The sequence below is a fragment of the Oikopleura dioica genome, chromosome XSR, assembly GCF_907165135.1.
Source record: "Oikopleura dioica chromosome XSR, OKI2018_I68_1.0, whole genome shotgun sequence".
In the NCBI taxonomy this organism is placed as follows: domain Eukaryota; kingdom Metazoa; phylum Chordata; class Appendicularia; order Copelata; family Oikopleuridae; genus Oikopleura; species Oikopleura dioica.
The window spans coordinates 9,523,439-9,550,010 of NC_137294.1; the positions used below are offsets into that span (position 1 = coordinate 9,523,439).

Sequence of the window (26,572 nt, forward strand, 5' to 3'; positions counted from 1 at the left end):
AGAAGACCTACCTCGGTCTCCATTCCCAAAGTTTACCCAACATTATGAAATTAATTATCATGATCACTACCTCTGCCACGTAATTTAACCCGTGCTTGTCATTAATGTTTCTATAACATGCACGTTCAAGCTCTTTTTCGGTCGATTCTCGTCAAAGTAATTTTTTGTATTGAATTCGAACTCCAAGAAGCCAGCGGGAGACCCTTAGTAGTGGACGATGTTCCAAAAAGGGACCACTTGGTATCCAAATCGGAAGTGACTTTGTATTTTGCTTGCATCAGTCTTTTCTCGTTTCCGCGGCCACAGAAAATCTACATTTTCAATTCAAAACGTAACCAAACACAGCACCAAAAGGTGATGACTCGCTTTCTCAATTCAATGGACGTTTCGGATCCTCTCCAAACGGCATACACTTTCCTGTCTGGCCGCCAGCCGAACTCGCTTTCGCAAATCGAAGAGAGTGACCTCGGCTCCTGGAGACATCACCTCGCAATGATCCTTTCGAATTCAACGCAAAATCAAGCACTCACTAGAAATGTTTATCAAAGGAGAGGCTCGACAAGTATTCTCATGGAGATATCTAACTTAACTCTCCACTCTCAGAACAGCACGAGCCGCGCAAAGATCTATCACAAGCCTAGGCGATACATTATGGAATCGTGGTTTGCTGTATGCCTCACAATTCTGCTATTTACTTGCTAACGGAGCCAAGGAAGTGGTCACTAATTCGATCTGGGCAGAGAGCGATGATTTTATCACTCGGATCCAATTTGAAACTAAATTTTATTTACTCCTAAGAAATTAGTTTTCACCCGCATGGCCCAGTCTTTTGGATACTGCAACCGCAAATCATCGAAAATTGTTCTCTTGGGAGGCGACCATACCCAGGACTTCAGCTCGTTCGCCACACTCAGGTACGGAAATTGGCTTATCTGCGCAGCATTACCCAATTTCCGAGCACACGTTTTAAAACAAACTTCAAAACATGCTCTCTCCTAATAGATCAATTTCAGTGCTATCCAGATGACCGAAGTCTACGAGTACGCGATTTCGCTATCTTCGAACAACACTTCAAAAAGCACGCTCCACAGTTTTCAGAGCTTGAAATATTTATATGCCACCTGGCTCGTCGACTACGGTCTTATCACACAAGCATTTGCATATTTGGAACAAATCGCCACTGTCGTCCTCCAGGAACCTCACCAATATCACAAAACACTGCTATCTCGCCTCACAAGTCTAGCACTCAGGCTACAGCTTCACGATCAACAACGACTCAATTTCGCTGAAGAAGGTAAGAATCGCACTTTTGCGCAGTACCGTTTGCAACCTCGATGTACGAATTAAGGATTAGCGCGTTTTTTATTAAATCATTCGAACAAATGTAATCGCCTCTTTACTGTCGTTTTCGGGCTGATTCTCTAAGTTAACTTAAAAAAATGAGTGCGTCGTCATTTTTGCGGAAAATCGGAAGGGCGGTGGCACAATAGAAAATGCACTTGGAAAAAGTTTCGCTTTTACCAAAATATTTAGCCTCTGCTCCTCAATGGCTCGAGCGTTTGCTGAGTTTGGCGGCGGTCGATCCTGCCGGTGAAGGAAGGTTAAACGGAATTAACACTACTGCTGAGAATGAGGCGAATCTGGTGGCACCTTTAGCGAGCGACTCGGCGCAGGTGATCAGCTCGCCACGCGAAGAAGCGAACGAATACGAGCCCAAGATTGATCAAAGCGGACGTGTTTCCTTCTCGCCAGATCCCACAGGTCAGAAATCCTCAGAAACATGTCGCCCCAAGCTGCCTCAGAATAGGAGAAATCTTGTTACCTCGCAGCATCCCCAGCGTGCACTGTTTTGCGGTCGTTTAGTGAGCCCCTGAACTCATCCAAGATTTTAAAGTATTCAAGCCAGCTTGTAACACAATCTAACTTTGGCGACGATTTTAGTTCTTGCAGAACTGGCTCGGCATATTATTTCCCAAACAGGTTAAAAATCCTAAAATGGATATTTAGATTCCGCCCCTGCCTCCGCGCGTATACCCTCACGACTATCCTCTACACTTTCCGAGCAGTATATTCCGGCGCTACACGAGGTAATTTCTTTCTTCTTACTTTGGTGAAGATGCAGTTTTTCGTAAAGCATGCAATGTGAGAAAAAATCGGCTCCAGCGGTGATAAGGCCGGGCTGTTTTCATTCGCAAGATTAATCGTTGCTGAGTCTGAGCTCGCAGCGACCCTACCCACAAAACCACGTTTTCAAAGGGTGTTATTTTCGCATAGAGCTTACGGTAGATAAACATGCCTACATCAACTTTATGTTTTTTTCGCATTTTGGTGTTTTTGAAACGACCGGGTTCTTTCCTTATTTTCGGCTTGGATACATGCGTAGTTAATTTATGAGGGATCAGACGGCGATATGAAAACAGCGAGCGAGCCGATGTGACGAAATTTAGATGTTAGTACACACGGATGAAATACACGCTTTAAGCTAATATCTTATTTTGCCCGTGCAAATCGTTCAAAATCGAGTTAACACATCTGTTTCAATATTTCGCGCTGCTGATTGAATTTACTGTAACACCCTCGTACATCTCCAGCGTCTCGAAAAAAGTCTATTTTCACCAAAACATCGATCTACCCTCAGCTCTTGAGATTTATAAAATTTCTTAATTCGTTGGTACAGTAAAACGAAAAGCAGTCGCAATGCATCACTTAAAAAGAAATAGACTCCCTGGTCCACGTTTTCGCATACTAAACGTTGTTCAATGCGCAAACCAAAAAGACCAAAATTACCCGTTTTGGAGGAAATCCTAACCGCTTGGTTATTATTTTAGGTGTGTAGTTCTTGAGTTTACAAAGCGGTGATCTCTATGTGATGGCCGGCGAGGCATCCTATCGCAATTATGACGAGTTAATTTTCATTTCTGACGAAAGCTACGGCCATGAAACGCAAACTTTCATTTTATCGCGTTTTTCGTTTTTGGAAGGAATTGTATTTGGTATGACAGACGCAGTTTTTACACCGGAAATCTGCCCTGACGCATACGAAATATTTAGGGATAATTCGCTTGATCAAATTGGAGCGCTCGCTGTTCGAGTCATCTCCTCAGGCTCACGTTGCGATTCGATAACGGGCATATTTAGTACGATCAAAATGAGCCTGTTATACAGTCTCCTATTCCGACTCAACCGACATCACCCCAACATTTCCAGACCTTCAATAATGAACTGCCGCCCAGATCGCGGCCAAGGAGAAATACTGAGCGTTCTGAGGCGTCCGTGTCCAGACGAGGCTCTAGCTCTTACCAGCCAGGTACGCCCTCCAAATTTGTTTCATTATTGAACATTTGATAAGATTTGACTTTCATTTTTTTCAGTGACACAAATACCACCAGTTGCGCCGAGTACTCTCCCAGTGTCTTCAGCCCCTTTCGTTCCTTTCACTCCGGCTGTCCCTACTCCAATGAGTGAGCAGAATTCGTCGATGCCACCGCCAATGTCGATGCCCCCGCCAATGTCCATTCCCCCGTCGATGGCCCCGTCTTCCCAGCCCGCCTCCTCCAGTACTTCCCCCCTTCCACCTCACCAGCCGCCACAACAAAATTTTACTCCCTCGGCTGCCGCTGCTGATGTCAATTCAGCTGAATCAAACGCGGCTCCCCCAATGTTTATGCCATTCGATTCTTCGAGCGCAGGTCCTGCTGGCCCTCAGTTTCCCCAAATGCCAGCGGTCACTGCTCCCCCACAAGGAGCCCTTCCAGAAGAATCTGCTATTTCCCAGCCAGCACCTGTTGTTTCGAATGAGCATCCAACATCTAACCAGTTCCAACAAAACACTGGTTACGACAGTACTGAGCAACAACCCTATTATCCTTCCCAAGCTTCACAGACTCAACAATTTCAGCAAGTTCCCTTCCAGCAGCAAGAACAACAGTTCCAGCCTGCGCCTCGCGCGCAAAACGACCAACAGCAACCTGAAGCTTTAGTGACGAATACACAAGCCAACTTTCAACCACCAGCTTCTCAATTTAATCCGATTCCGCAGAACAATTTCACTGCAAGTCAACCTGTTCTCCCAGCGGCCCCTTCGCTACCGGCAGCGCCAGTCATGCCAGCAGCACCCCAAATGCCCGAAACGCCACATATGCCGCCGTTCCAGCCGCCGTCCGGTGGATACATGCCTTCGATGCCACAACAACCTGCGGCTTCTCAGCAACAACCAACACCGATGGAGCCACAAGGAGTTCCACCACAGCAAGAAAGAAATGAGCAACCTCCGAAAGTTCAGCCTCAAAAAGCAACCGCTCCAAAAGCAAATACAAGCACGTCGAAGCAATCTGGCAGCTTTCTCGGCAGTGTTTTCCGAAAAGTTCTGCCGAACTCGCTAACCGGCGAGGCTTACCTTCCGGACGATACTAATAAATCTGTGAGTTTATCTATTTATTCTCAGTAAATTAAACCTAATAAAAGCTCGTCTGGGACGAGGACAAAAAGAAATGGGTTGATCTATCTGGCGATGGGGAAGAAGAAAGCGCTCCTCCGCCACCGCCGCCAACCATGGGCAACATGGGTGGCATGCCAGGTGCTATGGGTGGAGCAATCAATCCCATGGGTGGTGCAATGCCAAACGGTAAGTGTTATTTTTCTATTTGTTTAGAGATTCGTTTTTATCTGAAAAAATATTTTAGGAGGCGCACCTCCCGCTGCCACTTCTAACTTCCGCCGAGGTGAGCGTCTTTGGATTTGCACTATTTATCATATTTTATGAATATCAATCCAAATACAATTTGGATGCGCCGCTTGAATCGAAATTTGACTTGAATAATTGCCCAGGCGCGCCACGTTCCAAATTCGAATTCAATCGGGACACTTCATTTTCTAACCCTGGCACTTTTTGTGTGTTTTCCCCGAAAACGTTCTAAACGCGCGTGTTAAAGCGAGGTGTCAAAGCAGTGTCACCTTGTCGCATGAATTGAAGGTACTTCGGCTTTTTGCGCAACTGATCGAATCAAATGCAGCAATCCAAAAGCGGGGAACACCGATTGACCCCTTCCTCTATTTCAGCCATTCAAACTCATGAGATACAATTGTTTCTTGCTAAAGGGTTTGAATGAGTCCTTCGAATGCATCAGACTAGATAAGAAGATGGTGATTACGTGTTGCTGATTAACTTAGTGCCCCAAAAACGTGAAAAGAAAAACGGCGCAAGCTGTGTGTTGTGTGACCATGGCTACGCCCCGGTTAACCACGTGGTATGCTCGTCGGTTTCTCAAAAAAATGCTCTAATAGAAAATGGGCTCGGCTACCCGTGAGAAATTCGCCACGTGAACTCTGTACCAACTGACAATTTCGGTTGACATAATACTTCAAAACACGTTCGGGGTCACCTTATCAAACTTCTAACGGCGAACAAAGAGGCCGTTTCAAGAAGGCATGATGATGCATAGTTTTTCTTTACAATAGAACTGCATTTTAACTTACAGCAAAAGCTTAAACTGGTTCCCTTTGTGGCACTAATTGGCGCACAACAGGAAATTTTTCACGGGAATGAATATGTTAAATGCACGAAGTTTTTTTTCGGACAAAAACAAGAAGATACTTGGCAAAATGCATGCAAAAATTGTTTAGTGTTCACAAAAAGTCGTTCTTTCTTGTCGTATTCATTTTTGAATTGACGTCTTGTTAAAGCAAAAGTGTATTCATTTAGTTAAGATAATTAGAAAGTAATCAGCTAGGGGGATTATTTTCCCTTTAGATAAGTTAGACGCACTGCTGCCTTCAGAGAAAGCCAAGTTAAACGCGTGCCAGTTGAGCCGGAACCCTGTGGTTTGCCTAAATGTACCCAATCTCATCAAGCTATTTATTACCATGGCGAGCTTCTTTAGTCAACAATACAGCATCTTCAAGCCTAAACGGACACCTCGCGGGCAGTAGCCGTGACAAGTGATACTAACTTTATCAAGTTATTATATTTTTGAGAAAAACCGCAGCGAATAGTTTCTAGCATAATTAAGATAAACAGAAAGAGCTGGCAATTTTTTGCTGACTCATTTTAAATATGCTAGGAATGTCCTCTATCCGGTTTTTCAATATACAAAGAGTATGTGAGTCTTTGTTATTGCTAATTTGTAAGATGTAAGTGCAATTGAATTGTTGATTGCATCTTTGTGAATGGTATATACTGGGCGAATGCGGAAGTGTTTTTCGAAAAGCGGATGGGTTAGAAGTCTCTAGGAAAGAGTCGAATGTTGGACTCGGCTCTAGCACTGATAAGAGGACTGTCTTCAGCCCTTTTTTGGAACAAATGCTGGAAGCTGAGCTGTCCGAATCACCTCGCTCACAAAGATTACACCCAATCTCATTCGGAAGAGGTCGATAAGCCGATGACCATCTACTGAATGAGCTTATCTCATTAAACCGCATGTTTTTGCCACTTTAGTTGGCTAGGTTTTTATACAATAAAGCCTTTCAAACTTTAGTATTCTATCAGATAACTATCATTAGAAACTCGTTCATGCTTTCAAACCTTTTCATATATTATCCAGCGTGTTGACTTCTCAATATTTCTTGAAGCTTCATCTGTTGGAACGAATGAGCCCACCAAGATTCATGAGGCAAACTTATATCGTCGCCACTCATATGCAGCGGTTGTATCTGGTAAAACTCAATGGTTATGGGATTAGTATGCTTGCGATCGGAGTTACCGCCCATATTAGGAACACAAATGACAATCCTGTTTTTATATTTGCTTTAATTAGTTGTCTGTGTTCAAAAACTTCTGCGAGAATTGTACTCGATGGCTGGTTCCTTTCGTATAATTCGGCGCTACGGCTGGGTTTGAGCCTCTTGGTGGTGCCAGCTGTCAGACAGTTGATGACATGAGCTGGAGTCAGTGCGGGCGCCTGGCTCATTTATTCAAACCGATTTGCCTGGCACCTTGTTTGCTACCTTTCTTTCACAAAATCACGCCTCCTGGTGTTCACTTCCACGTAACAAAAGGCGCATGAATCGTAATTTTACGAATTTGAACACTTTGCTTAATCAGGTTAATTGAGCTCCTTGTTCCGCCTTATCGCCAAAACTGGAATGTTGCTTTTCAACACCCGCAGGTTCCTCTTGAGCTCCAATTTTCTCACCGCAACTCAAACACAGTTTCGTACTCTCCCTTTGATTTTGTTCAGTCAAAAGCTGCCCGACCGAGAACTCAAAGTTCATTTTATTTTATATCAACTATGCGTACTTTTTCGACTTATTGGAAATTTCACCAACGCAGCGGAAGCGTGAGACTCGATCGATCGTCAACGTTTTTTCGTTATTGTATAATTGAGTGAAGTCGGCTGCACGTTTAGGAAGTGAATTTCTGAAACTGAAAACACCCCATTATCGTCGCCTATTTGTTCGGCATAATTGAAAACGACAAATAACCAAATCGCAAACCATTCTCAGTCCCATGCTTATGCACTCAGTAGCGATAACAATCGAACTTCCACTTTTTTCGATTGTCTTCCTCTTCAAATTGAAAAGCAGAAGAAATCCTGAGTGGAGCCTCGCCCAAAATTTCTTTTTTTGTAGATAATTAAGAAAAAATCTCGAAAATTCGGCAGACGTACGAATTTCGCGGAGCACATTCTTCGCATGGGTTGACAGGGGAGAAAGCGGAAATGATCTGAATTTCCGAAAACATACTGAGTTCTTTTTAATTTACCTGCTCTGATTCTAGTTTTCATTCAACGATAGACTAGTTTACGTCGGTGTGACAGGGATTATTTCAGTTAGACAGTTTTCAATATTTATCAACTTCATCCTAAGAAGCCCAATAAACTGACTCTCTTTTAGGAAACAAGAAAGGCAGAAATATGTACAAAGATGCGAAAGCTCTAGGAGAAACAGTCTCTGTGTCAAACAAGATGATGCCCGGATCTGCTCCGGCGCCTTCGTCAGCTCCTAACCCTGGCTTTTTCATGCCGCAGCCATCGACCAACGGTAAGCATCAATTTTTAGTCCAGTACTTAGGTTATATTTGGCCAAGATCGCAGGGTCACAGTTAGGTTTCTTGATAAGTTGTTATCTATTTTGGTTTCTGGGCCTCAATGTTAATTTCCGAAATCAGATAGCTTTTTCTTAGGGCAAGGAGTGTACTGCTAGCCAAGGAGGTTTAGAAAGCGTGAGTTTCTTGAGTTTCAGGGGCATTTCAGTGTAACCATTTTTGGTCAGCTTATCCTCAATTGGGTGGCGACTCACATTTCTGAATAAATTTCTCCTTCTCTTGGAAATATGCAACACAGAATAGCCAACATAGTCAGAGTAATCCGCCTCCTGTCGCGACAGTCCGGGCTGCTCAATAAACGGATCACTCAAATCACCGCCCTTACTGGATACTTCAATTTTCCTAAACCTCGCCCGTAAAATTTTAGTCACCTAAGCGTCCTAATTCTTGGAACTTTCATAATTGCTCTATTCAGGAGGTCAGAATGGATTCTCCGCAGGTGAAGCCGCGCCAACGCAACAGGTACATAGTTTTTTAAATCGTTTTCTACATTCCAGATATGTATTCATGCAACTGGCGGTCTTCTAAACTCGGGGAGAAAACGCCAAGGCAGTAGTCTGTAGATATTCGCATATCGCTGAGTTTGAAGAGTTCTCCCTTCTTGCGATATTAACTCGGCATGCTAGATTTGGAATTTTTATCAGCTGCTAACTAGCCGAAGGTAGAATGGCCCAGGAAAAGCGTCATTATCGTGTTGAACACGGCGAAGATGGCGCCAGTCATTTTCCGGGAACGTTGAAGTGAGAGTTCCCCCAGAAAAGATTTTTTGCACCCTTGTGGTCTCAGCTGGCTCCACTCGCTCCAGAATTCGTTTCATCAAAAGAGCCTAAATCTTAGCCTTATTTTGCGAGCAATTTAAATGCTTAACCTGGGGACAAGCATTACAAAACGAAAGAGTTGTAAGAGTGGCATATTTGTTGTTGTACATTTGTCCTAAAATCGGCTTACCCGGCCTGATAACGGCCATCTAATGAAATGCGACTTTGCCATGAGAACTTAGTTACATGTAGCGCCAGCAGTGGGTGATGCTTTGTTGTGCGCTTATTATCGACAAACATCCCCTTAGAGTTTTTCTAATGCGTAAATCTAATCAAGTGTCTGACACAATTGCGGCCTACTAATCGCTCGTCATGTTTTTATCATTCTGGAGAGGGTTATCAAATAACGCAACTCTGAGAAGTTAATTTAGCAAAGGTTCTTTTTTAAATGGTTGAACAGACGTGAGAAAGCTTTCTGGCGAAGTAGCCTTTTAGAAGAGTCATTATGACTGTCGAGAGCAATATTTTGGATATTTTGGTTTGAAAATTTTTGCGGTATGAGAGGCAATATTAACAAGTTGCTTGTGTTGACACGAACGAAAACGCGCAAAAAGCTGGCGATAAACTCGGCGTATTTTTATTTCTTCCACGATGTGAAAATTGCCACTTGCCTTTCCGTGTACTCATTTTTTCCAGGCGAATGAGGACTGAATAAGCCCGGATTTTATTTTCTAATCGAGCTTTCAGTCTATTTCCGAAGAGTACACCAACAATTAACTTTTGCGTAAATGGTTATCATAGTTATTGACGAAAACCTGGCATTTCTCTTCTTGCCGCGAACTTTTATTATGACAATAGCTAATTGAATTTGATTGACTTCGAATTGTTTTGCGTATTACATCGCTTCTACGAAAGAGTTCGTCGTTTTCACTGAGTCAATAGTTTTATCAGTTGTGCGGGAGCAGTTAGGGAGAACAATCGATAAACAACTCCCTCTTATCTGAAAGCTACCCAGCTGCTTCGAAATTTGTTCAAGTAGTTCTGATAAGAGGAGCAGCCCTCCAAAACGCAGGTGGTTACTGTTCTGCTAAACTTGATATTACAAAACCATTTCTTTATTTCCCTATCATCACGCAAAAGCATAATATAATTTCTTAAGAAAATGAAATTCTCGGAAGCCCGTCTTCTGAAAAAAGATCTTACTAGTTGGACTCCTTACCTAGTGATAGTGATTTCATTTCTCTGAAACTAACTGTCGGTGACTTTCGTGAAATTTGCCGATTAGTACGGTAATACGACAAACGATTCCCCCCTCCCGGAGTTTCTGCCTTATCACTTAGTCGGACTCGCATAAGCTTGTCACACAAAGTCAAATATTACCAACAATGTTCATTGCTTCGCAACAATGACGCTCACTACAGAAATAGCGATCAGCGTACCTCCTCAAAATTAAGTGAAGTCGCCGTCAAACTAGATTTTATCAGTTAGAGGAAACTGTAGATGCATAAATTTCTAAAGCCGCTACGATAGGTGGACGTGTAATGTACACATAGTCCAGGCGAGGGTTTTCTCATCCCGCGCCAAGTCTGGCTCGATGACAAGTAACAAGATTCTCCAGCTAAACTCGTCGTCATAATTATGGGTTCCCCACGTTCCAAGATTCTCCCGTTTTGAACATAAACGAAAAACTCCTCATTTTCCAATCGCCAGTTGCAAAAGATACACTCTCAAAGAGGACGTAAAATAAATTCTGGGTGTTTTGAAAATATACCGACTTTTTGAAGAAAAGAGGAAGGAAGTGCCTTTCGTCTCTACTATGACGGAGTTTGTTTACTTACACTCTTTCAGAACCAAGCCACGGAGCAAGCAGCTAGTCAAGGAGGGGCACCAGCTGGTCCTGGACCCATGTTCTTCAACCCGAGCCAATTCGGCCAAGGACAAGCCCCATTCATGCCGCCAGGTCCGCAATCATCCTCGTAACACCTTTTGTCTTTCGTATTCGTACTTCATTATTTAAACAGTGCGTTTTCTAGTTGAGCCCGGCTATTCAAGTTGTTCTCGCTAAAATGGGAAATAATTTGCATTCAAAAACTTCAATTTCGAATAAAAAGGGTCGCACTAAAATGCTTATAAAACATATCAAAGTAAATAATACAAAAAAAAACTTTAGGCAATAATTTTGTTCATCCTTTGCTGCTTTTTAAGTTATATTTAAGTTCTCTATCTTCATAATACCTTCTTTCTAATTATGTTTATGTAAATATGGCCGGGGTCCGAACATCTATTCCGCTAAAGAATAGCTTTGAGTAATTATACAATAAACTCTTTTTTATTTATTTTTCTTTCAGTCCGTGCAATAATATCTTATGTTTCGTAATTTCCGATTTCTGTTTACAAAGTCTGTTTACTGTTTTGTCCAACTTCATCTTTAAAATTCTGCGTTTCAAATGGTGCACTTTTACTGCATTGAGCGACTTTAGAGAACCTTAGAGAATCCCTAGAAATCATTATTAAGTTTCTTACGTAATAAAGCTTGAAAGACTACATTTCGCATTGTGTCTGCAGCTCTGCAAAAAATTATCAAATGATCAATTAGTCGCTTACCGCAGAAGGTGAAATCGCATATTTCTTAACGAGTTCTATTTGGAGGTAATACATCCGAGGTGTTTTTCTATGAGCCTTCCTTTTTGAGCGGAAGAGTTTTAGACAATTTTATGGTCATCCTTGAAGAACTTCCTGGCATGAGTCAATTGAGTGGCTCACTGGCCACTGTTCAAATTTGAACAATTATTCAGGTTATTGCAATCTGCATTCTCCTCCCGCTCCTTGCTCTTTCCCGATTTTCCAAATCGACAAGGATATAAGAGGTCTTATGAATTTATCGAAAGGAAGTGGCGAAAAGCTACCTTAGAATCAGGAGAGAATTCGTTTTGAACTGAGATTCAAGAATTTAAAAAATCTCGCATTTTCAATGATCTCTTTTTAGAAAAAGCGAGTTGTACAATTGAAATCGGCCGTTGTCCCTTCAATAAGGTAAGAACCCTTTATCAAAAAGCATAATAACGAAAGGCTATTTTATGTAATTCTGTAAAATAATATGATGTGATGCGATGTGCGGAGGAACTAACTAATCAAAAACAAAGGACTGCCACAGCGAGCTTTTTTCGTATTGAACGTTCCCAAAATTGAAAGTTGTTTTTAGTTTTTTTTTCCTAAAAAATGGAAATTTTCAGTGACAACTCGTTCGAATTCCTGTCACGCCCATTACGGAATTTCGGAGCGCAGTAAATACATATAAGCTGGCAAATATGCGTGGCTAAATAAACGCTGCTAAGTAAATGTTCAATCTATTTAGCAATCAATTCAAGTATTGTAATGGTTACTTGTTTTGTTCAGGGTTCGCGCCGCAGAATATGAAGGCTTTATTTAAACCTGGCGGGAAGGCAGGGATGAAACAAGCTAGATTGGAAAGTTAAACCCTTGTGCAGTTGTTTCATCCAGCGTTAGTCGAAAAAGATCCCGCCGAACCAGCTCGTGGGCAAGTTGATGAAAAGCCTCGCTGCCCTTGAAGAGCTCAAGCTTTGGGTTTTTTGATTAATTTCGGAAATTCAGTCAAGCCTGATATTTCTCGAGGGCACGTGGAAAACCCGCTTTCAGCATGACTCGAGAAACGAAGACAAGAAGGACAGCGAGAAGAAGAGCATCAGGTAGCGTTAAAAATCAGCTTCTTTTGCCGAGTCTCCTGTTCAGCACCTATCTGGACCGCGCTCTCGAGATATTAATACCAGAAGGAGACTCCCAGGCCCGCCAGAACAACGAAGACTTCATCAAACTCTCACAAGAAATCTACGCTCACAATCTCTTTACAGGAAATTGGTGAATACTCGAACTACGCACATCGTGCATTTTCGAATGTTATAAACCCCTCTCGTGGGAGAATCAGCTAGCTGGCGGCTCTTAGTAACGGAACTGTGATTTTTGAAAAAAGGGTTGTGGATTGAGTGCATCGCCAATTTGACGCGATATCCGGTCTCATCTCCTCGCCGTGCAAATACACAGAGCTGGACAACGTGCAAATTTATATCCAAAAAAGACGCGGCGCCTGTATTTTTTGTTAATCAAGTTTTGACTCAAACTAGGCGAGTGCGAACTGTGGTCCACTTTGGAAGTGCCAAGTGATAAGCTGGATTATGCGTCCCGTAGTCGGGCTTATTGGATCGTCTATCTCTAGAACTCTGCATCTACGTCAGCGCTTTTCGTGACACTGTATTAAAAGTTGTAGTGAAAGTGCGTGTCTATTTTTAAGGACGTTCTTGCTCGCTGCGTTCCACGGAAAGCCGCTAGTTTATAACAAGCGCCGACTTTTCGAATATTATTAACCTAATAATTTGGCGCGAATCTGTCACTTCAGAACTGATGTTGATCCTAAGCCAGAGCCAATATGGCGCGCATTGAGTAGTTCAAACAACGATTGTTTAGTATTAGCGCATTGTAGACGATTTTGGCGGCTACAGATTCCTGAAAAGGTTGAGCAACATGTTCGGAAGAAGTTGCTGCTTACTTAAAGGTTAATTTAACATCGCTCGTGAAAACAGATTAATAACTGCGTCCATCTGTTTTTAGAAGAAGTTGAGCATTCCAAATCTTTTATGATCGATTAATGTTCTGTGGTTGCTGCGGTGGCCACTTGCGGTCCGGGAGAATGTGAAGTGACAAAATTTTGAATTTAAAAATCACCGCAGCATATTCGAATTTCAATGGCCTTAGGTAGCCTCTACGCATTCTTTTAGGCCTAAAACAGTAGATTTATTGGTCTTCCTGGAAGTCTGGCAAACCGCCGACCAAGCGTTATTACTGACTTCATGTCTTCAGTATTCGCATGGTTGAGATTCGAACGGAAATGAAGTCGAGTGCAACCGATGAATAATTTCGAGAGTCCAAGACTAGCGAGCAATTGTTTCGCAACGGCTTGCCTCAATAAACGATTCGTTTCCGACCTGTTTCATTTCAATACAGGTTAACCTTTTGGATATTGCATGAACGTGGAGATATCGCGCTTTGGACGGTGCGATCCGGTGTCGTGGAGGAGAGCCGGAATACTAATTTTGCCTAGGTAATAGGTTTGAGCTCTATCTTGCGGAAAGCGTCCGTCTCGGCGTCCATACTTCATAAGCTGAGTTTACCACAGTTTACTGGTATTATCGGGCAGCCAGGATCGAGTACCTTTGCCGATCACGTACGCTGGCGTCGGCTCTTCTTCACATTGCTACAAGTAACTTTAATTAACAACAGCGTGCCTATGCGGCGAAATTTGCATACAGAGCTATGACATAGTGCCCAGATTTCGCACTCGGGCAAATTCAATTAATAGCCCCTCGTTCTAGCTATTTGAAAACAACGATCCAAGATGACCCAAAAGCTCACGCTGCTTTAGTGTTTTTCTTTAATTTATAAAATGATCTGAGAAGCAAGATTAATTGGGAATGAAATCGTCGATTTCATGATCCGTTTAGTACGAAATACTAATGGGAAAAATTCATGTAATCCTTTAGGAGGTAAAGAGCATCTAAGCAGGATTATCCTGGAACTGATATGGCTTTGACAACGTCGCTCGTCAAAATGTCGCCTGCCGACTGCTGGTAACTGTCTTTGAACCGCTATTTTCCACGATTTTTTTCACGCTCGATAAAAGCGAAAATGTCACTCACCAGCATGAAACACATCGATAATACCGCTTATTTTCAATTTCGCTGAGATGAAAAAAGTCCCCTCAAGAACCTAGCGGGCGATTGATACTGAAGATCGCTTGTTTCATTCATTTACGATCTATTTCAGGAGGAAATTACATCTATACGAAATAATCTAAAATGCTCAGCGATTTTTTGTGTTAGTGGCAGAAATTTGCGAGGCACGCGTTTCAAAGAAGAGCCCGCATATTTATGAGATGCTTGTGGTAGTAATGCTATCTTTAATTTGCGATTCTAAGTACATCTCTTGAAGACTTGAGTTGACGGTCTGTTCTGCAAGATGTGGAAGAAAATATGTTATTTCGGTAAGAGAAGGTCTTAATTTCTTCGCCTTTAGACGACGAAGAATGAGTCCACCTTGCAGTTAAATTTAGCTGTTTCCGGAGGCTCAGCTAGTGTGTCAAACAACCCAAGCCTTTTCCGCTGTCTCTCCAAGGAACAGATAAGAGGAGCTTGTTTTGAGGGACTTTTGTTTTAAAAAGTCGCCAGTATAAATTAAACCTCCGCGCGAAATTTGAATGATGAAACGATCACCGCGGCTTGCTTTGAAAATTAAAGCTTCCAAGTGAGGGAGAATGGGTTTAGAAGGGCTGGCGCTGATTCAAGCCCGGATGTTAGTACTTGTTCAGGATGTTGAGGCCCAAAACAAGCGTTATCGTATCCCCACTGTTCTCAGTTAGATAATCCTCGATACGTTCTTACACAATAGCAACCATCTGTACTCACCACAACCATAAGCTCTTATCAAGAATCTAGATGAATTGGAATTCGAGAGTCGAAAAGTCGCTTCAAGGACAGTGTTCGCTACTCGGATAAAAACGCTCACAGTTCCGAATTTCTTGAGCAAGAAACGTTAAGTCTCTGGTGCATTATTTTTAGCTGAACTCTACCACAGGATATTCAAAAACTTACTTATCAGACAAATTGGTACGCGATATCCCATGGTCAACCACATTGCGGAAAATCCCGAAATCCTGTTTTTACTACTCGACGGCTACAAACATCAGTCAAATAGCGGTAAGCTCTTTAGTAATCAACTGCATCTTGTCGGAATTGTAATTCCTCCCGAATTTTTGTGTTATCGAAATATTTTTGACAGAAGTGTAATTTTCGAAAAGGAAAATAAAGAACATAGAGCCTTTTTCTAATCGTATTCGATAAGTATTAAGTTGGACTGGTTCCCTGTCGTCGGTCACCACCTGGCACCGTGAAGGGTTATCGCATCCACTTCAGCTGAACCTGTTGACGCTATTTTAACATAAACGAAGCTTAGATTTCCCGTTGCGCTTTTTCGCTTTAATGTTTTCTGTAGTTTCCCTTGCCACCAGTTGATATGCGCAAGTGTGGGAATATTGGACCACTATTTTGAAAGACGTTCTTCTAAGCTGACAAGTGAATGACTTGCGCAAGTTGAACCAAATTAGTTAAAATTTTCCGTTTTACTTTTCGAGATGTTTCTCCCAAATTGCGCATAAGTCCCGAAGTGACATTTTAAAACAAATCCGAAGGCGAGTTTTTGAAATTCAGCCTATTAATAGTTCCGTGGAGGGGATTTTTGAAAAGTAGCACTAAACTGTACGGTAGGGAGTCTCTGCTTTCTTACACTTGGCGTTTGCTATTTAGAAGAGGAATATAAACGGCACATTACATAGATGAACACGCGACCTTTGTGTTTGCATCTTGTGAATGTGTCCATTGCATTTCCTCTTGGGCAGTCTAAGGTCATGAGAAAGAGTTGTGTTTGGACTCGAGCAGATAGCTAAGAATCGAGCAAAATGAATTTAAAAGTGGCACCCTCGCATTTCCATTAGTTCACATTTGTAAATATTTAGGCCCTTCGCGAAATGATACAAATCTCACTCTACGTACTTTGGAATGCGTGCAATTTATCGCCCCTAAATTGAATTTTCTATAAACATATCCCAAATGCGAAATTGCACAAATTCAAAAGCATCCTCGTCATATTTCTAATTCCGTCCAAGCCTTCTATTTTTTAAACTACCAAGTTAGTAGTACCGATTCCTTCTACCGGTCATTATGCAAGATATGTATATTCAGGCGGCGCGAAGGGCTACTGCAAGTTAATTTTGTTTAGAACACATGTTAGCTTTTAGAAATTATGGACCATGCTTTGTATTTGTTATTACGATTCGCAAATCGGTGAACCCCACTCTAATTCTGAGTGAATGATTCAACGCTAATTTAAATACATCAAACATGTTGTGAGCCGAATCAATGACATGATTTGTTTCCACAATGCTTATTGTCATTTCGCGCGTTGGGTTTTCGTAAACTAACGCATTGTTTGTGGAATGCTCCAGCAGTTCTGTCCGAGCGTTCCATTCTCGAGGACATTCTGAGGCGTTCCAGAAGGATTAAAAATGTTTAGGACTGATCGTGGCTTTATGTGGAGACATGCTCCGCGAATGCTTGACGGTGAATGAACAGCTCGTCAAAATTCTGCTGTACGATGAACATCGCAGATTCTACTCTATCTTCGAATATGTCAACCACGATGCCTTCGATATTGCCTCCGATGCCTTTAGGACTTTTAGGGTAGGTGTAGCAAATTTTGAACTTTTGGGAAACTCGCAACCACGTCAAGCGCGCCTTTAACATTTATCGAGCTTTTAACCACAAACTAGGCAGCTTTAAAATTTCTTAGCAGCAGGACATGTTTAATCTTTTGCACCGGTTTGTGTTCTGTTACTTAATCTTGCAATTCAGGTCAGTGTCAAGGAAAGGTCTTATGAAGAGAAAGCGCATTTTAGAAAGCATTTACTGTTAGTTACTGAGGTGTCTTTTCTAAATGCACCGCCAGACTATCACAATATAAACGCAAAGGACATTCGCGTTATCGGCTACTCGCTCATTCTATAACGAGGTTCGATCAAAGGGCAGCGAAATTAAGATACACATGTTCTAAAAGCGATAACTCAAAGGAGCAGACTCTAGTCCGCCGAATCGATCAGATGCAGCTTTTGGGAAGTAATTTTTCTTGAAGGAAGTAGTGCTCAGTCTGTGTTCAGGACGCACTCATTCACAAGAATGAGAAAGACCCCCAACAGAATCCACACAATCAAATCGTGGCCCAGTTCCTCAACGACAACTACAGCGAGTTCTTCGAGCACTACTCGCGACTGCTGAGGACGGACAACTACGTAACTATCCGCCAGTCATTGAAACTACTTTCGGAGCTGCTGCTCAATCGGGAGAACTTCTCCGTCCTACAGAGATACGTTGCGGATGATGCCAATCTCAAGGTCCTTTTTTCTCTTCTTCGGGAAGTAACTCTCTCTTTAGGAGATGATGAAACTGCTCGCACATCCTGACTCAAACGCCATCAAATTCGAAGCCTTCCACGTTTTTAAGTGTTTTGTTACGGGATTATAAGATCTTAAGCGTCGTGTATATTTGAGTATTTGCGGCTATGCCACTTGCAAGCTTCTATTATGGGATCAAGCTGGACTGGTTTGCTTAGAAACGGCCTGTCTCGCCTAATTTTGATTCGGACTCGCTGAGAAAATCTAGAATTTAAAAGAAATATTTATCGCTTGACCCGGATGAGCAAGGCTGGCAGCTGCCTTTCTTAATCCCTTTGTAGTTGCGAGCCCAACCAAATCTCCTGGAGTCGCCAAAGTTTTATACACCAACCAGGAGAAGCTCATCGAATTCCTCGAAAAATTTCAGGTACCATCTTTGCGACCAATTCCAGCTAGAACTTTTTAAGCCTGACCGCCAAGAAGACGAGGGTTTCCAAGAAGAAAAACGCTATTTAATCAAGCAGATCCGAACTTTAGAAAAGCCTGCAGACTTATGAAAGCCTTTTTATTAAAAAAAATGAGCAAATTTATATTATTTATAAGAGTTTTTGTAATTGTTGCCCACAGAACCTCCTGTTTAGCAAACTTCTATCCTTTCTCAATTGCAAAAACTAAAAATGGCAAAATTGGAATTCTTCTCAGAAACTTTCAACGGCTCTAACAATTCAAAAGTCAGCTTTCTTAACCAAAGAATTTGGGCTAAAATCGATGGTGTCTCTTTCCACTGCTGGATTTCTCCCTAAATGTGATCTCCCATATTCAGCGTGTGCATGTTTTCTTTGAATCGCTAAACATTCGCCTGCTGAGTATTCTGTAACTTTCTAGCTTCTGAAATCGAATTTCTAACGACAGGAGAAATCTCATTTATTTATATGGCTTCCTGAGCACATATTACCAGCATGTAAATAACCAGTCGCAATTTGACTCCAGAAACAAAAAACACGATTCTGACTTTCAACCTCACGATCAGATCTTTCAACTGTCACCAGTTGAACAAATCTGAAGACTGCAATTCTTTTCTTCTTTCATCAAATCATTCAAAGTAACTTTTCATAAAAACTGAGCGAAAAAACTTGATTTGCCTTTCGATGCCTATTTTAAAACTAATTGTCAATCTATAATTAATATAATTATTGTCTTTACTATTTATTTGCTTTCTCTCTGTCGACAGAAAGCACTCTGATTCATAAAACACAAATCGTTCACAACTCATCCAGTTCAAGCTCGATTTTAATTACCGAGCCAACCTTTCTCAATTTACCCAAGTGAAAAAAGTATTTCTATTTACGCATATATTTAGGCTTAGCTGCAATAAATCGCGCATGAGCACAAAATCATTCTTCCCATGAAGCTGTTTCGATAGAGGATAGAAACAGCTTCAATTTCTTTCTTCTTTTTGGCCGAACTAGTACGGGCGCTATAAAAATAGCCTGATTGCTTGTACGGAGAAGATAAGTGATTTTGGTAAAAATCAGTTCGCCGGATTTTGCCATCGCGGCCATTAGACGGCCATGTGGAACATATCATCATCTTTTATCAGCGGTACCACGTCTAATATCGCCACAGTAACACTGCAACTAACCCTCTTTGGCGAACAATGTTAGAAAGTTTGTTTTTGCATTTATAAAAGATTATTTAATCAATTACACTTTGATACAGACGAGATTATTTCTAAACTCGATTCGATCATGAGAAACATAGACCACGCGTCTGAGAAGTATTTACGAAATTGTAATGAATCCATGTCATGGACTAATCATAACATGGCTTTTTCTCTCGCCCATTGATTTTTCTGCATAATGTAAATTGAAAAGCAATCAAAAAATTTTTGACAAAAAGTGCACAAAATTTAAGTCTATTTTGAGAAGTCCTATCGCATGAGAAGAGCGGCTAGTGCTCCTGAGTTGTAGCGATTTGTGCATTTAGCTTGAGCCGGATGGCTTTATGACGAGGTGAACAATAGTTTTTGATCTGTGTGGCAGAACCCTGACATTTTCAAAGGACAGATGTCTTTTTTGACTTTGTTCAAGTTATCTTATCACCGCTCGCTGTCCGGTACCTTTTTCCCAAAATATCATTTTGGACTCCGGAATGCCAATTTCGTTAACTTTATTGACTAGAAACAAAGAAACAGAGTGATAAAAAGATAGCTCCACGAAGATACTTCGATTCGCAAATTTTAACTCAGTAAGAGCGGCCACTTCTTCGAGCATAAGGAAAATACGGCGCTTATTCTCCCATTTCCCCGAATTAGGCCGACAACATATTTTATGTAACAGCGAGATCTACTTTAGCAGATTTTGAAGCGCAGATTTGGCTTCGGGACGCTCCATATCTTATTTTAAGGATATAGCCGTTCTCAAGGCACTTTCGTAGCGCCAAAAGGAGACGATAATTTTTTCATTTCATAAGGAACCCTACCTAAAATTGCCTAAGAAACCCGATTCTAGTGTTCTTTTTAATTTTCTAATAGAAAAATTCCTCTCTAGAGCAATTTTAAATCTTACGATCACTTTTTCTCGAGAATTTTCCATTAAATCGGTCGAGTTTTTTTGATAAATTAAAAATTTCGACCTTTCTCTACATTTCTAGGGTCTAAGGTTTAACAGATTCCAATTATTTATGATTCTAGAGCCATTTTTATGAGGCTTACTTGAGTAAGCCGAAGCGTCAGACAGCGCTCTGGTTTGCTGAGCTGGGCGCCCTCCTCCATCGCGCGGTGAGGCGCGCATGTGAAAGAGCGCGCTGATTGGCCAAGCGACCTGAACGCAGCATTTATGAAAAAGAAAAGCCAAAAAGAAGAAGACGCTAGAATGAAAATTTGATCGGGTTTTGAAATTTTGAGGCCCTAGGAAGATAGATTAGCAGTTATTTATAATAAGACACGGTTTAGTTATAGCGATTTAATTGAAAAATTTCGAGAAAAAGTGATCGTAAGATTTCAAATCGCTCCAAAGAGAAATTTTCTTTGAAAAAAATTTTAAAAAACATCAGAATCGAATTCTAGACATAATTTTAGGTAGGACGTGTCTTGAAATGAAAAAAATTTATCGCCCCATTTCGGCGCTACGAAAGTGCCTTGAGAACGGCTATATCCTTAATTCTGAACAAGTTCAGATGAATCTTTTGGAGCATGCATTTTACTGCTTATTTGAAATATGCAAATAAGGGGATCTTTGTAAGAAATGACTAAGTGACAGGAAATGTCTGGGCCGCCTTCGAAATTGGCAACCTCGCCTTAAATCTGACTGTTTTTTGAAAATGTAAAAAGCAACAAAGAAATATTTAGAAGTAGTTTCAGTTTCTGCTTGCATAATGAGCACTGCAAGACTGCTAAACGAGGCAAGTCTACTTTCGCTGACTTGTTCAACACAATAAGAAGTATTTACTTTAATCTCATTACACGAGACGTGAGAGGATTTCGACCATTTAGAGCGTGTTGAGTGCGGCAAATTCAAATTAGATTATATAAACTCGAACTTCTCCGTTACCAAGTAAAAGTGCAAACTTGACAGGGTTTGATCTCAATAGAGGAGCTTAAAAACTAATAAGACATTGACTGTCAAATGAGCGATTTATTCGACTTCCCGGGAGAAGCGAACATGTCAATCCAGAAAGTGTTTTTCAGTGAAAGGCCATTTATTATTGTCAAGGTTGCAAAAGGGCACAGGTGCAAGTGAAGAAACTTTATAAGCAATCGAGAATTCAACTAGTGATATTTAAAAGCGTCCTCGTAGCGACTGTAAAAAGATGACTGCTTTGTAATGAAGGTCTCAAGAGATGATGTTTTGAAAGTGGTTCTTGGTATTAATCAGCAAGCAGCCTAAACATGAAAGTATTCAGGAGATGAGACAGTGTAATGGCAACAGGAAATCAAGATTTTTTAGGGGATTTCATCGAACCAAACGTGAAACGCACCATAATTGCACCATCAGCACTTGCACCTGCACCACTGATTTTGTCAAAGTTCGCGAAACTATTCGCAAACCATCTTTTCGCTCTTCCTCGATATAGCAAGCTAAGATTAATTGTCGAAAAGTCGGTATTATCAAACCGCTGACTTTGAAATCGAAAGAAGACCGGAAGAAGATCAAGGCGCGCGGCGGCGGATCAAAGAGATCAATGAAAGTTCCATGCAATGTAATTGTTGTCTCCGTTATGCTCCTTGTAAACCCACTGCTAGCTTACTCGCACGCTTCTTATTTAGTTGAATCATATCTGATGCGTTTTTCACACGTAGGGAAATTTCCAAGCATCTTGTAAAATGTCGGACACATGAAAAGATTCGCTGCAGGAGGGATTGACTTGTGAATCTTGCTCTATTTTTTGCACCTCAGTTCGCCTCTCTCGGCGCAGGATCATTCTTTGATAACTCTTCCGATAAGTTTTTTCTCTTCTCGTTCACAAGAAGTCTCAACAGTCTCGACTTAGAGAACGCAGAATGGAATTCTTTCTAGGTTAGCTGCCCCAAGAGAATATGAGCTACTGTAGAAATACATTTGCTTAAAAGAATTATTAACTACTAAATAAACATTTTTTTTTACTTTTGATCTTCAAAGTGAGAATTGATTAATTGAAATTGAGATGAAAAGGCGCGGCGGGATGGCGATTTCCGATTCTGAGCGACCACGAGGTTGTCCGCCTGCTACAAAAGCCTCGGCACGCGAACTCGCAGCTCATTCTCAACTTTGACAGAGGTCCTCAATTTGACACAGGCCAAGATTTTGAAAACATTTTTCGGCATTTGTTGACCACTAAAAGCAGACAGCGACTTGGATCAGCTGAAAATGTACCTGGACGGCTACCTTGACTCTGGGAGTTTTTTCGACGCCACTGATCCGAGCTGGACTAGTTACCTTCAGTTTCAGATTCAAATGGAAAACTACTTCAAAACGATCTCACCTCAAGGAAACGATTTCCACAGTCATAGAGAGATTCTTGATATTTTTAAATTTTGGAAAAAAATGTCGTAAACCGTAAACAGAAGTCAATCCTTTTCCTGCTGCTTCGGAATTGTTGTCTTCGTCAGTAGAAGCACCTGTGGCTGTGGGACGAGAGCGAAAAGAAAAGCGCTCTTACAAATACAAAGTTGCAGCGTTGAAAGCTGCCAACGCCGCCTTGCTACAGCCTTTGAAGCAAATCCACAATACGATTTCTCAAGAGGAGAAAGAGGAAAATATCTCCGAGGGGTTCATAATGCTGGTGAAACGTGTCCGAATACGCCTTGGCTTCACTCAGGCCGAGTTTCGTCATGTTTAGGATCACTTCATTTTAGCTTTTAACTTCTCATTAAACGAGGATTAACCGCTCTATTCGGCTGCTGGCTCAGCGGCAAATTCTTCATGATTATCTGATAAGCGCATCTTGAGATTTGGCTTTTGGATATATTTTTTTAGGCCAAGGCCTTCTCATCCTTATCGAACTTTTTATGTTCTCAATCGCATGTTTTGGAACTCCGTCAAAGTCAGACTTGGGCTCTAGCCTGGGGGCAATGTACGGCAAGCAATTCTCACAGACGACAATTTGCCGCTTCGAGTCTCGACAGCTATCGAGCAGCAACATGAAACGGCTGGTGCCGCTTTTGAAGAGGTGGGTGGACGATGCCGAGACGAACCCGGCTCAGGTAATTCAGAAGACGAACGAAGAAGTGATCAAAAAGGAACGGCTAGCTAGAAAATAAGCTGATCAGCAGAAATGCCTTCTTCATATGCTAAGTTATATCATATAACTTACATGGCTAACCCTAAGCAGACCAAAAAGCGAGATGTTAGTGAGCCTGATGTTGCAGCGATTTTGGAGAAGCAATTTTTGAAAAATTCGAAACCAACGGCGGCTCAGCTTTCTGTGATGGCCAGATCTTTAGATTTGGACAAAGAGGCGCTTCGAAATTGGTACACGCGGCAGAAATCCAACTCAATAACCCTGGCGTAATGATGCCTCAGACCCAGCTACGCCTTTCGCCCGGATAAATTCCTTGCCACCAAAATTTATAAAAATAAACTATCCATGATAAAAGAGGTCACATGGGCTACCTTGAACGGAGACTTGATGAAATATAAATGTTTATGAAAAACATTTCCTGTCATGCAGCTCTTGCAAATTACATAGAGAGGTCGATAATTTGCACGCGACCTGGCTTAACTTTCGTTCCGGGTGAAAAAACTCTCCAGCCAGGAAATTACCATTCGCAAGCAGCTTTTTGGTCTTACAACTAGTTCTACAGTAATATTCGGCGACAAAGGCCTCGGGAGTTTACTGTACACGATCTGTCCTCATTGGTGCTTATGATGAATTAGCATCTGTAATTTACCCATGAGATCCAGTGATGATCCTGCTTCTGGCTTAATCTATCTGGACATTGGCCGCTCCCTAAATCATCATTTGTGTCAATTATTAAGAACGAGTTCTGCCACATTCTTCTAAGTTCAATCCAGCTCTCCTTGAAATATTTTTACCGTAGATAAGGTACTCCTAGAAACTTAATAAAAGTCACGTTGGGCTCCGCTCTTAGTTCCAAAATTCTAGAAAAAACCGTCACCATCTTGATTCTCGAGTGCTTTATGAACTCTCCCAGGAAGACGAACAACCCGATAAAAGGTGTTTTTATGTTCATTTCCATGTCTAGTTTTTGAAAAGCTTCCAAAACTCGAGACGATCAAAACGTGACCTCCAAGAAAAGAGCGTTTTTCTAAAAAATATTTTAACTTGGATAGCGGCGCTTTAGATTGTGGACTCCAATCGTGGATCTAAAATCATTTTTTCGTCTTATCAGAAATTTGTTATCAAAGCCGGGAGAGCAGCCTTCCAATGATACTTTGGTATAACAAATTATTTGATCTTGCGATTTTTGGCAAAACAACTTCGACTGTCCAGACGCTCTTTTAAATTGCCCTATGTTAAACAAATACGGCAATATTCAAATTTCTGCTCAAAGGTTCTTGCATCATCCTCTAATAAAACACGCGTAAAAACGTCACTGACAGTCAAATTTTGCCGCTGCAACTACTGTAACTAAATTTGTCTTAATGACTCTTATATATTTCTATTTTTCGCTACATTTGCTCATGGAAGACTGTAGGAACCGCTGCACCACTACAATCGTGTTCATCACCGCAATGCGGCGCTACATAAACTCATATTAAAGCACAGGCACGACTTTATTGAAAAAGAAGGAATTATTGAAGAAATTCAAAATGAGAATCGCTTTTTTCGCTCCTCTTTTCTTGCCAACGGGTTGAAATCTAAGAGACTTTACTTAATAAAAAACTACCAATAAAAAAACCAAATCTACAGGCTTGTAATTACAATAATATCGTTTTGAAACTGTATTTTAACCCGTTTTCCGACTGTGAATGCTGTCCGTTCCCGACATCACCACGCAAGCTCGCATGTTTCAAAAAAGTCCAACTTTGAATCCTTCCCGATAAGTCAGCTTTTATTTTTTTTTAAATAATTAACGAGCCAATTTAGTTGATAATTTGGACGACGACGTTGTCAATTACCTCTACTCAATAATGAACGATGGCGAGGCAGCAAAGTATAACTGAATATCTTTTAAGACGAAAATACATCTTATTTTATCATATTTGATTATTCTGACTCTTTATTTCAATGTCCTTGTTAGATCAGCAGATTTTCTTTAGAAAATATAGAGGACTCGATAAGGCTCGACAGAAGTGACGGATTTTAAAAGCCTTTCACTAAAAGCTTTTCGGCGAGTATCGAGACACAGTCCCCGAATAACCGTATTTCCGATAAAAGGAACTCATTCCGTGTCGTGCAAAAAGAGCTGGCTTGAGAGGTATCCCTCTATTGCACGGCGCTTCTAAACCCGATACATGGCTGACTCCTTCTGGATTAGGAGTGATCTTTCTACTTCTAATTGTTCCCGATCCTCCCTAAAGAGATGATCCAACAATCTTCTAAACATCGAAATTGGAACCCTCTTTTGTCTCTTTCACGATTAGTTTAAGAAAACACAAGCAAACGCGAGCCAACTTTCCCATCCCTTTTATACAACTACTGGTATACTCTCTTGGATTTTAAATTTCCGAAAAGGAGTATAAAAAAACGCAGAAAAAAAAATTCTTTTAAAAAGTTCCCGAAAGTCTCTTTGTAGTACGGCTGGGTAAAAGCTGAAAATAGGTTTAGCCGTGCACTTCCTGGAGAATAATTTCTATTAGCCTTTTTTAAGTAACAGAGTTTGCTACGCCTCTCAATAGAAATATCCTGCTTTCAAGCGGTGAAAATCGAGAAAGAGGTTCTTCGAATCGCAATTTGTGAGAAATATCATTCTTTTAACAAGCTAGAAAGAGCCGAACATAAAAGGCAGCGGGGATTTTCGGGTGAAAGTGCTTTTCGAAAGCATTTTTGATATCGTGGAGATATTTCCGACGTGTACGATTTCAAACAATTTAGATTTCGCCTTGTTAAACGAAAGCCCCCCGAATTAAAGATAAATGCGCATTAAGGGTCTCCCCGAGGAAACGTGATTTTATGGCTTCGTTAAAAAACTATTTTTTTTGACGAAGACTAACTTTATTAAGTTGGAAAGGAAGCACTTCCGCTTCGGGATTCGACGTGATTCAAGATTTTTGACGCATTTTTTGAGATAATTACTTTGCTGAAATGCGATTCTGGGGCCCGAACCATCCGAAAATGGCAAAATACACTGGAGAGGGCAGTCTTGATTCCACGAAGATT

General features: G+C 41.3%; 3 protein-coding genes across 3 annotated transcripts; all 3 read left to right on the forward strand.

Moving 5' to 3' along the window:
- Nucleotides 1-333: 333 nt before the first annotated feature.
- On the forward strand, nt 334-11,471 carry LOC145706418 (uncharacterized). The gene is made up of 13 exons (XM_081783817.1): nt 334-543; nt 620-710; nt 824-914; nt 1,014-1,294; nt 1,534-1,761; nt 2,008-2,087; nt 3,139-3,307; nt 3,372-4,420; nt 4,465-4,624; nt 4,683-4,721; nt 7,831-7,977; nt 8,457-8,503; nt 10,648-11,471. Exons 1-13 carry the CDS (start codon nt 358-360, stop codon nt 10,777-10,779), a joined length of 2,700 nt encoding a protein of 899 aa, XP_081639943.1. The 5' UTR covers nt 334-357; the 3' UTR covers nt 10,780-11,471.
- A 279-nt stretch (nt 11,472-11,750) lies between these two features.
- Nucleotides 11,751-19,206, forward strand: LOC145706653 (calcium-binding protein 39-like). Its single transcript, XM_081784078.1, has 12 exons — nt 11,751-11,832; nt 12,196-12,242; nt 12,307-12,376; nt 12,455-12,506; nt 12,550-12,666; nt 15,283-15,337; nt 15,440-15,563; nt 16,936-17,102; nt 17,576-17,809; nt 17,850-17,924; nt 18,150-18,236; nt 18,277-19,206. Exons 2-12 carry the CDS (start codon nt 12,213-12,215, stop codon nt 18,364-18,366), a joined length of 1,101 nt encoding a protein of 366 aa, XP_081640204.1. The 5' UTR covers nt 11,751-11,832; nt 12,196-12,212; the 3' UTR covers nt 18,367-19,206.
- A 3,265-nt stretch (nt 19,207-22,471) lies between these two features.
- LOC145709212 (POU domain, class 3, transcription factor 3-like) lies at nt 22,472-23,837 on the forward strand. The gene is given in 3 exon segments (XM_081786893.1): nt 22,472-22,502; nt 23,266-23,492; nt 23,543-23,837. Coding segments are annotated over 3 exon segments (516 nt in total). The 3' UTR covers nt 23,801-23,837.
- Nucleotides 23,838-26,572: the final 2,735 nt, after the last annotated feature.

Excerpts from the sequence above, each read along its gene's own strand:
- LOC145706653 (XM_081784078.1), top strand. The coding sequence starts at position 12,213 with ATGAAGGCTTTATTTAAACCTGGCGGGAAG. Across the intron at positions 12,507-12,549 it reads AGCGAGAAGAAGAGCATCAG|CACCTATCTGGACCGCGCTC; the intron begins GTAGCGTTAAAA and ends TCTCCTGTTCAG. Across the intron at positions 18,237-18,276 it reads AATTCCTCGAAAAATTTCAG|CCTGACCGCCAAGAAGACGA; the intron begins GTACCATCTTTG and ends GAACTTTTTAAG.
- LOC145706418 (XM_081783817.1), top strand. The coding sequence starts at position 358 with ATGACTCGCTTTCTCAATTCAATGGACGTTTCGGATCCTCTCCAAACG. Across the intron at positions 7,978-8,456 it reads GCCGCAGCCATCGACCAACG|GAGGTCAGAATGGATTCTCC; the intron begins GTAAGCATCAAT and ends TGCTCTATTCAG. Across the intron at positions 8,504-10,647 it reads AAGCCGCGCCAACGCAACAG|AACCAAGCCACGGAGCAAGC; the intron begins GTACATAGTTTT and ends ACACTCTTTCAG.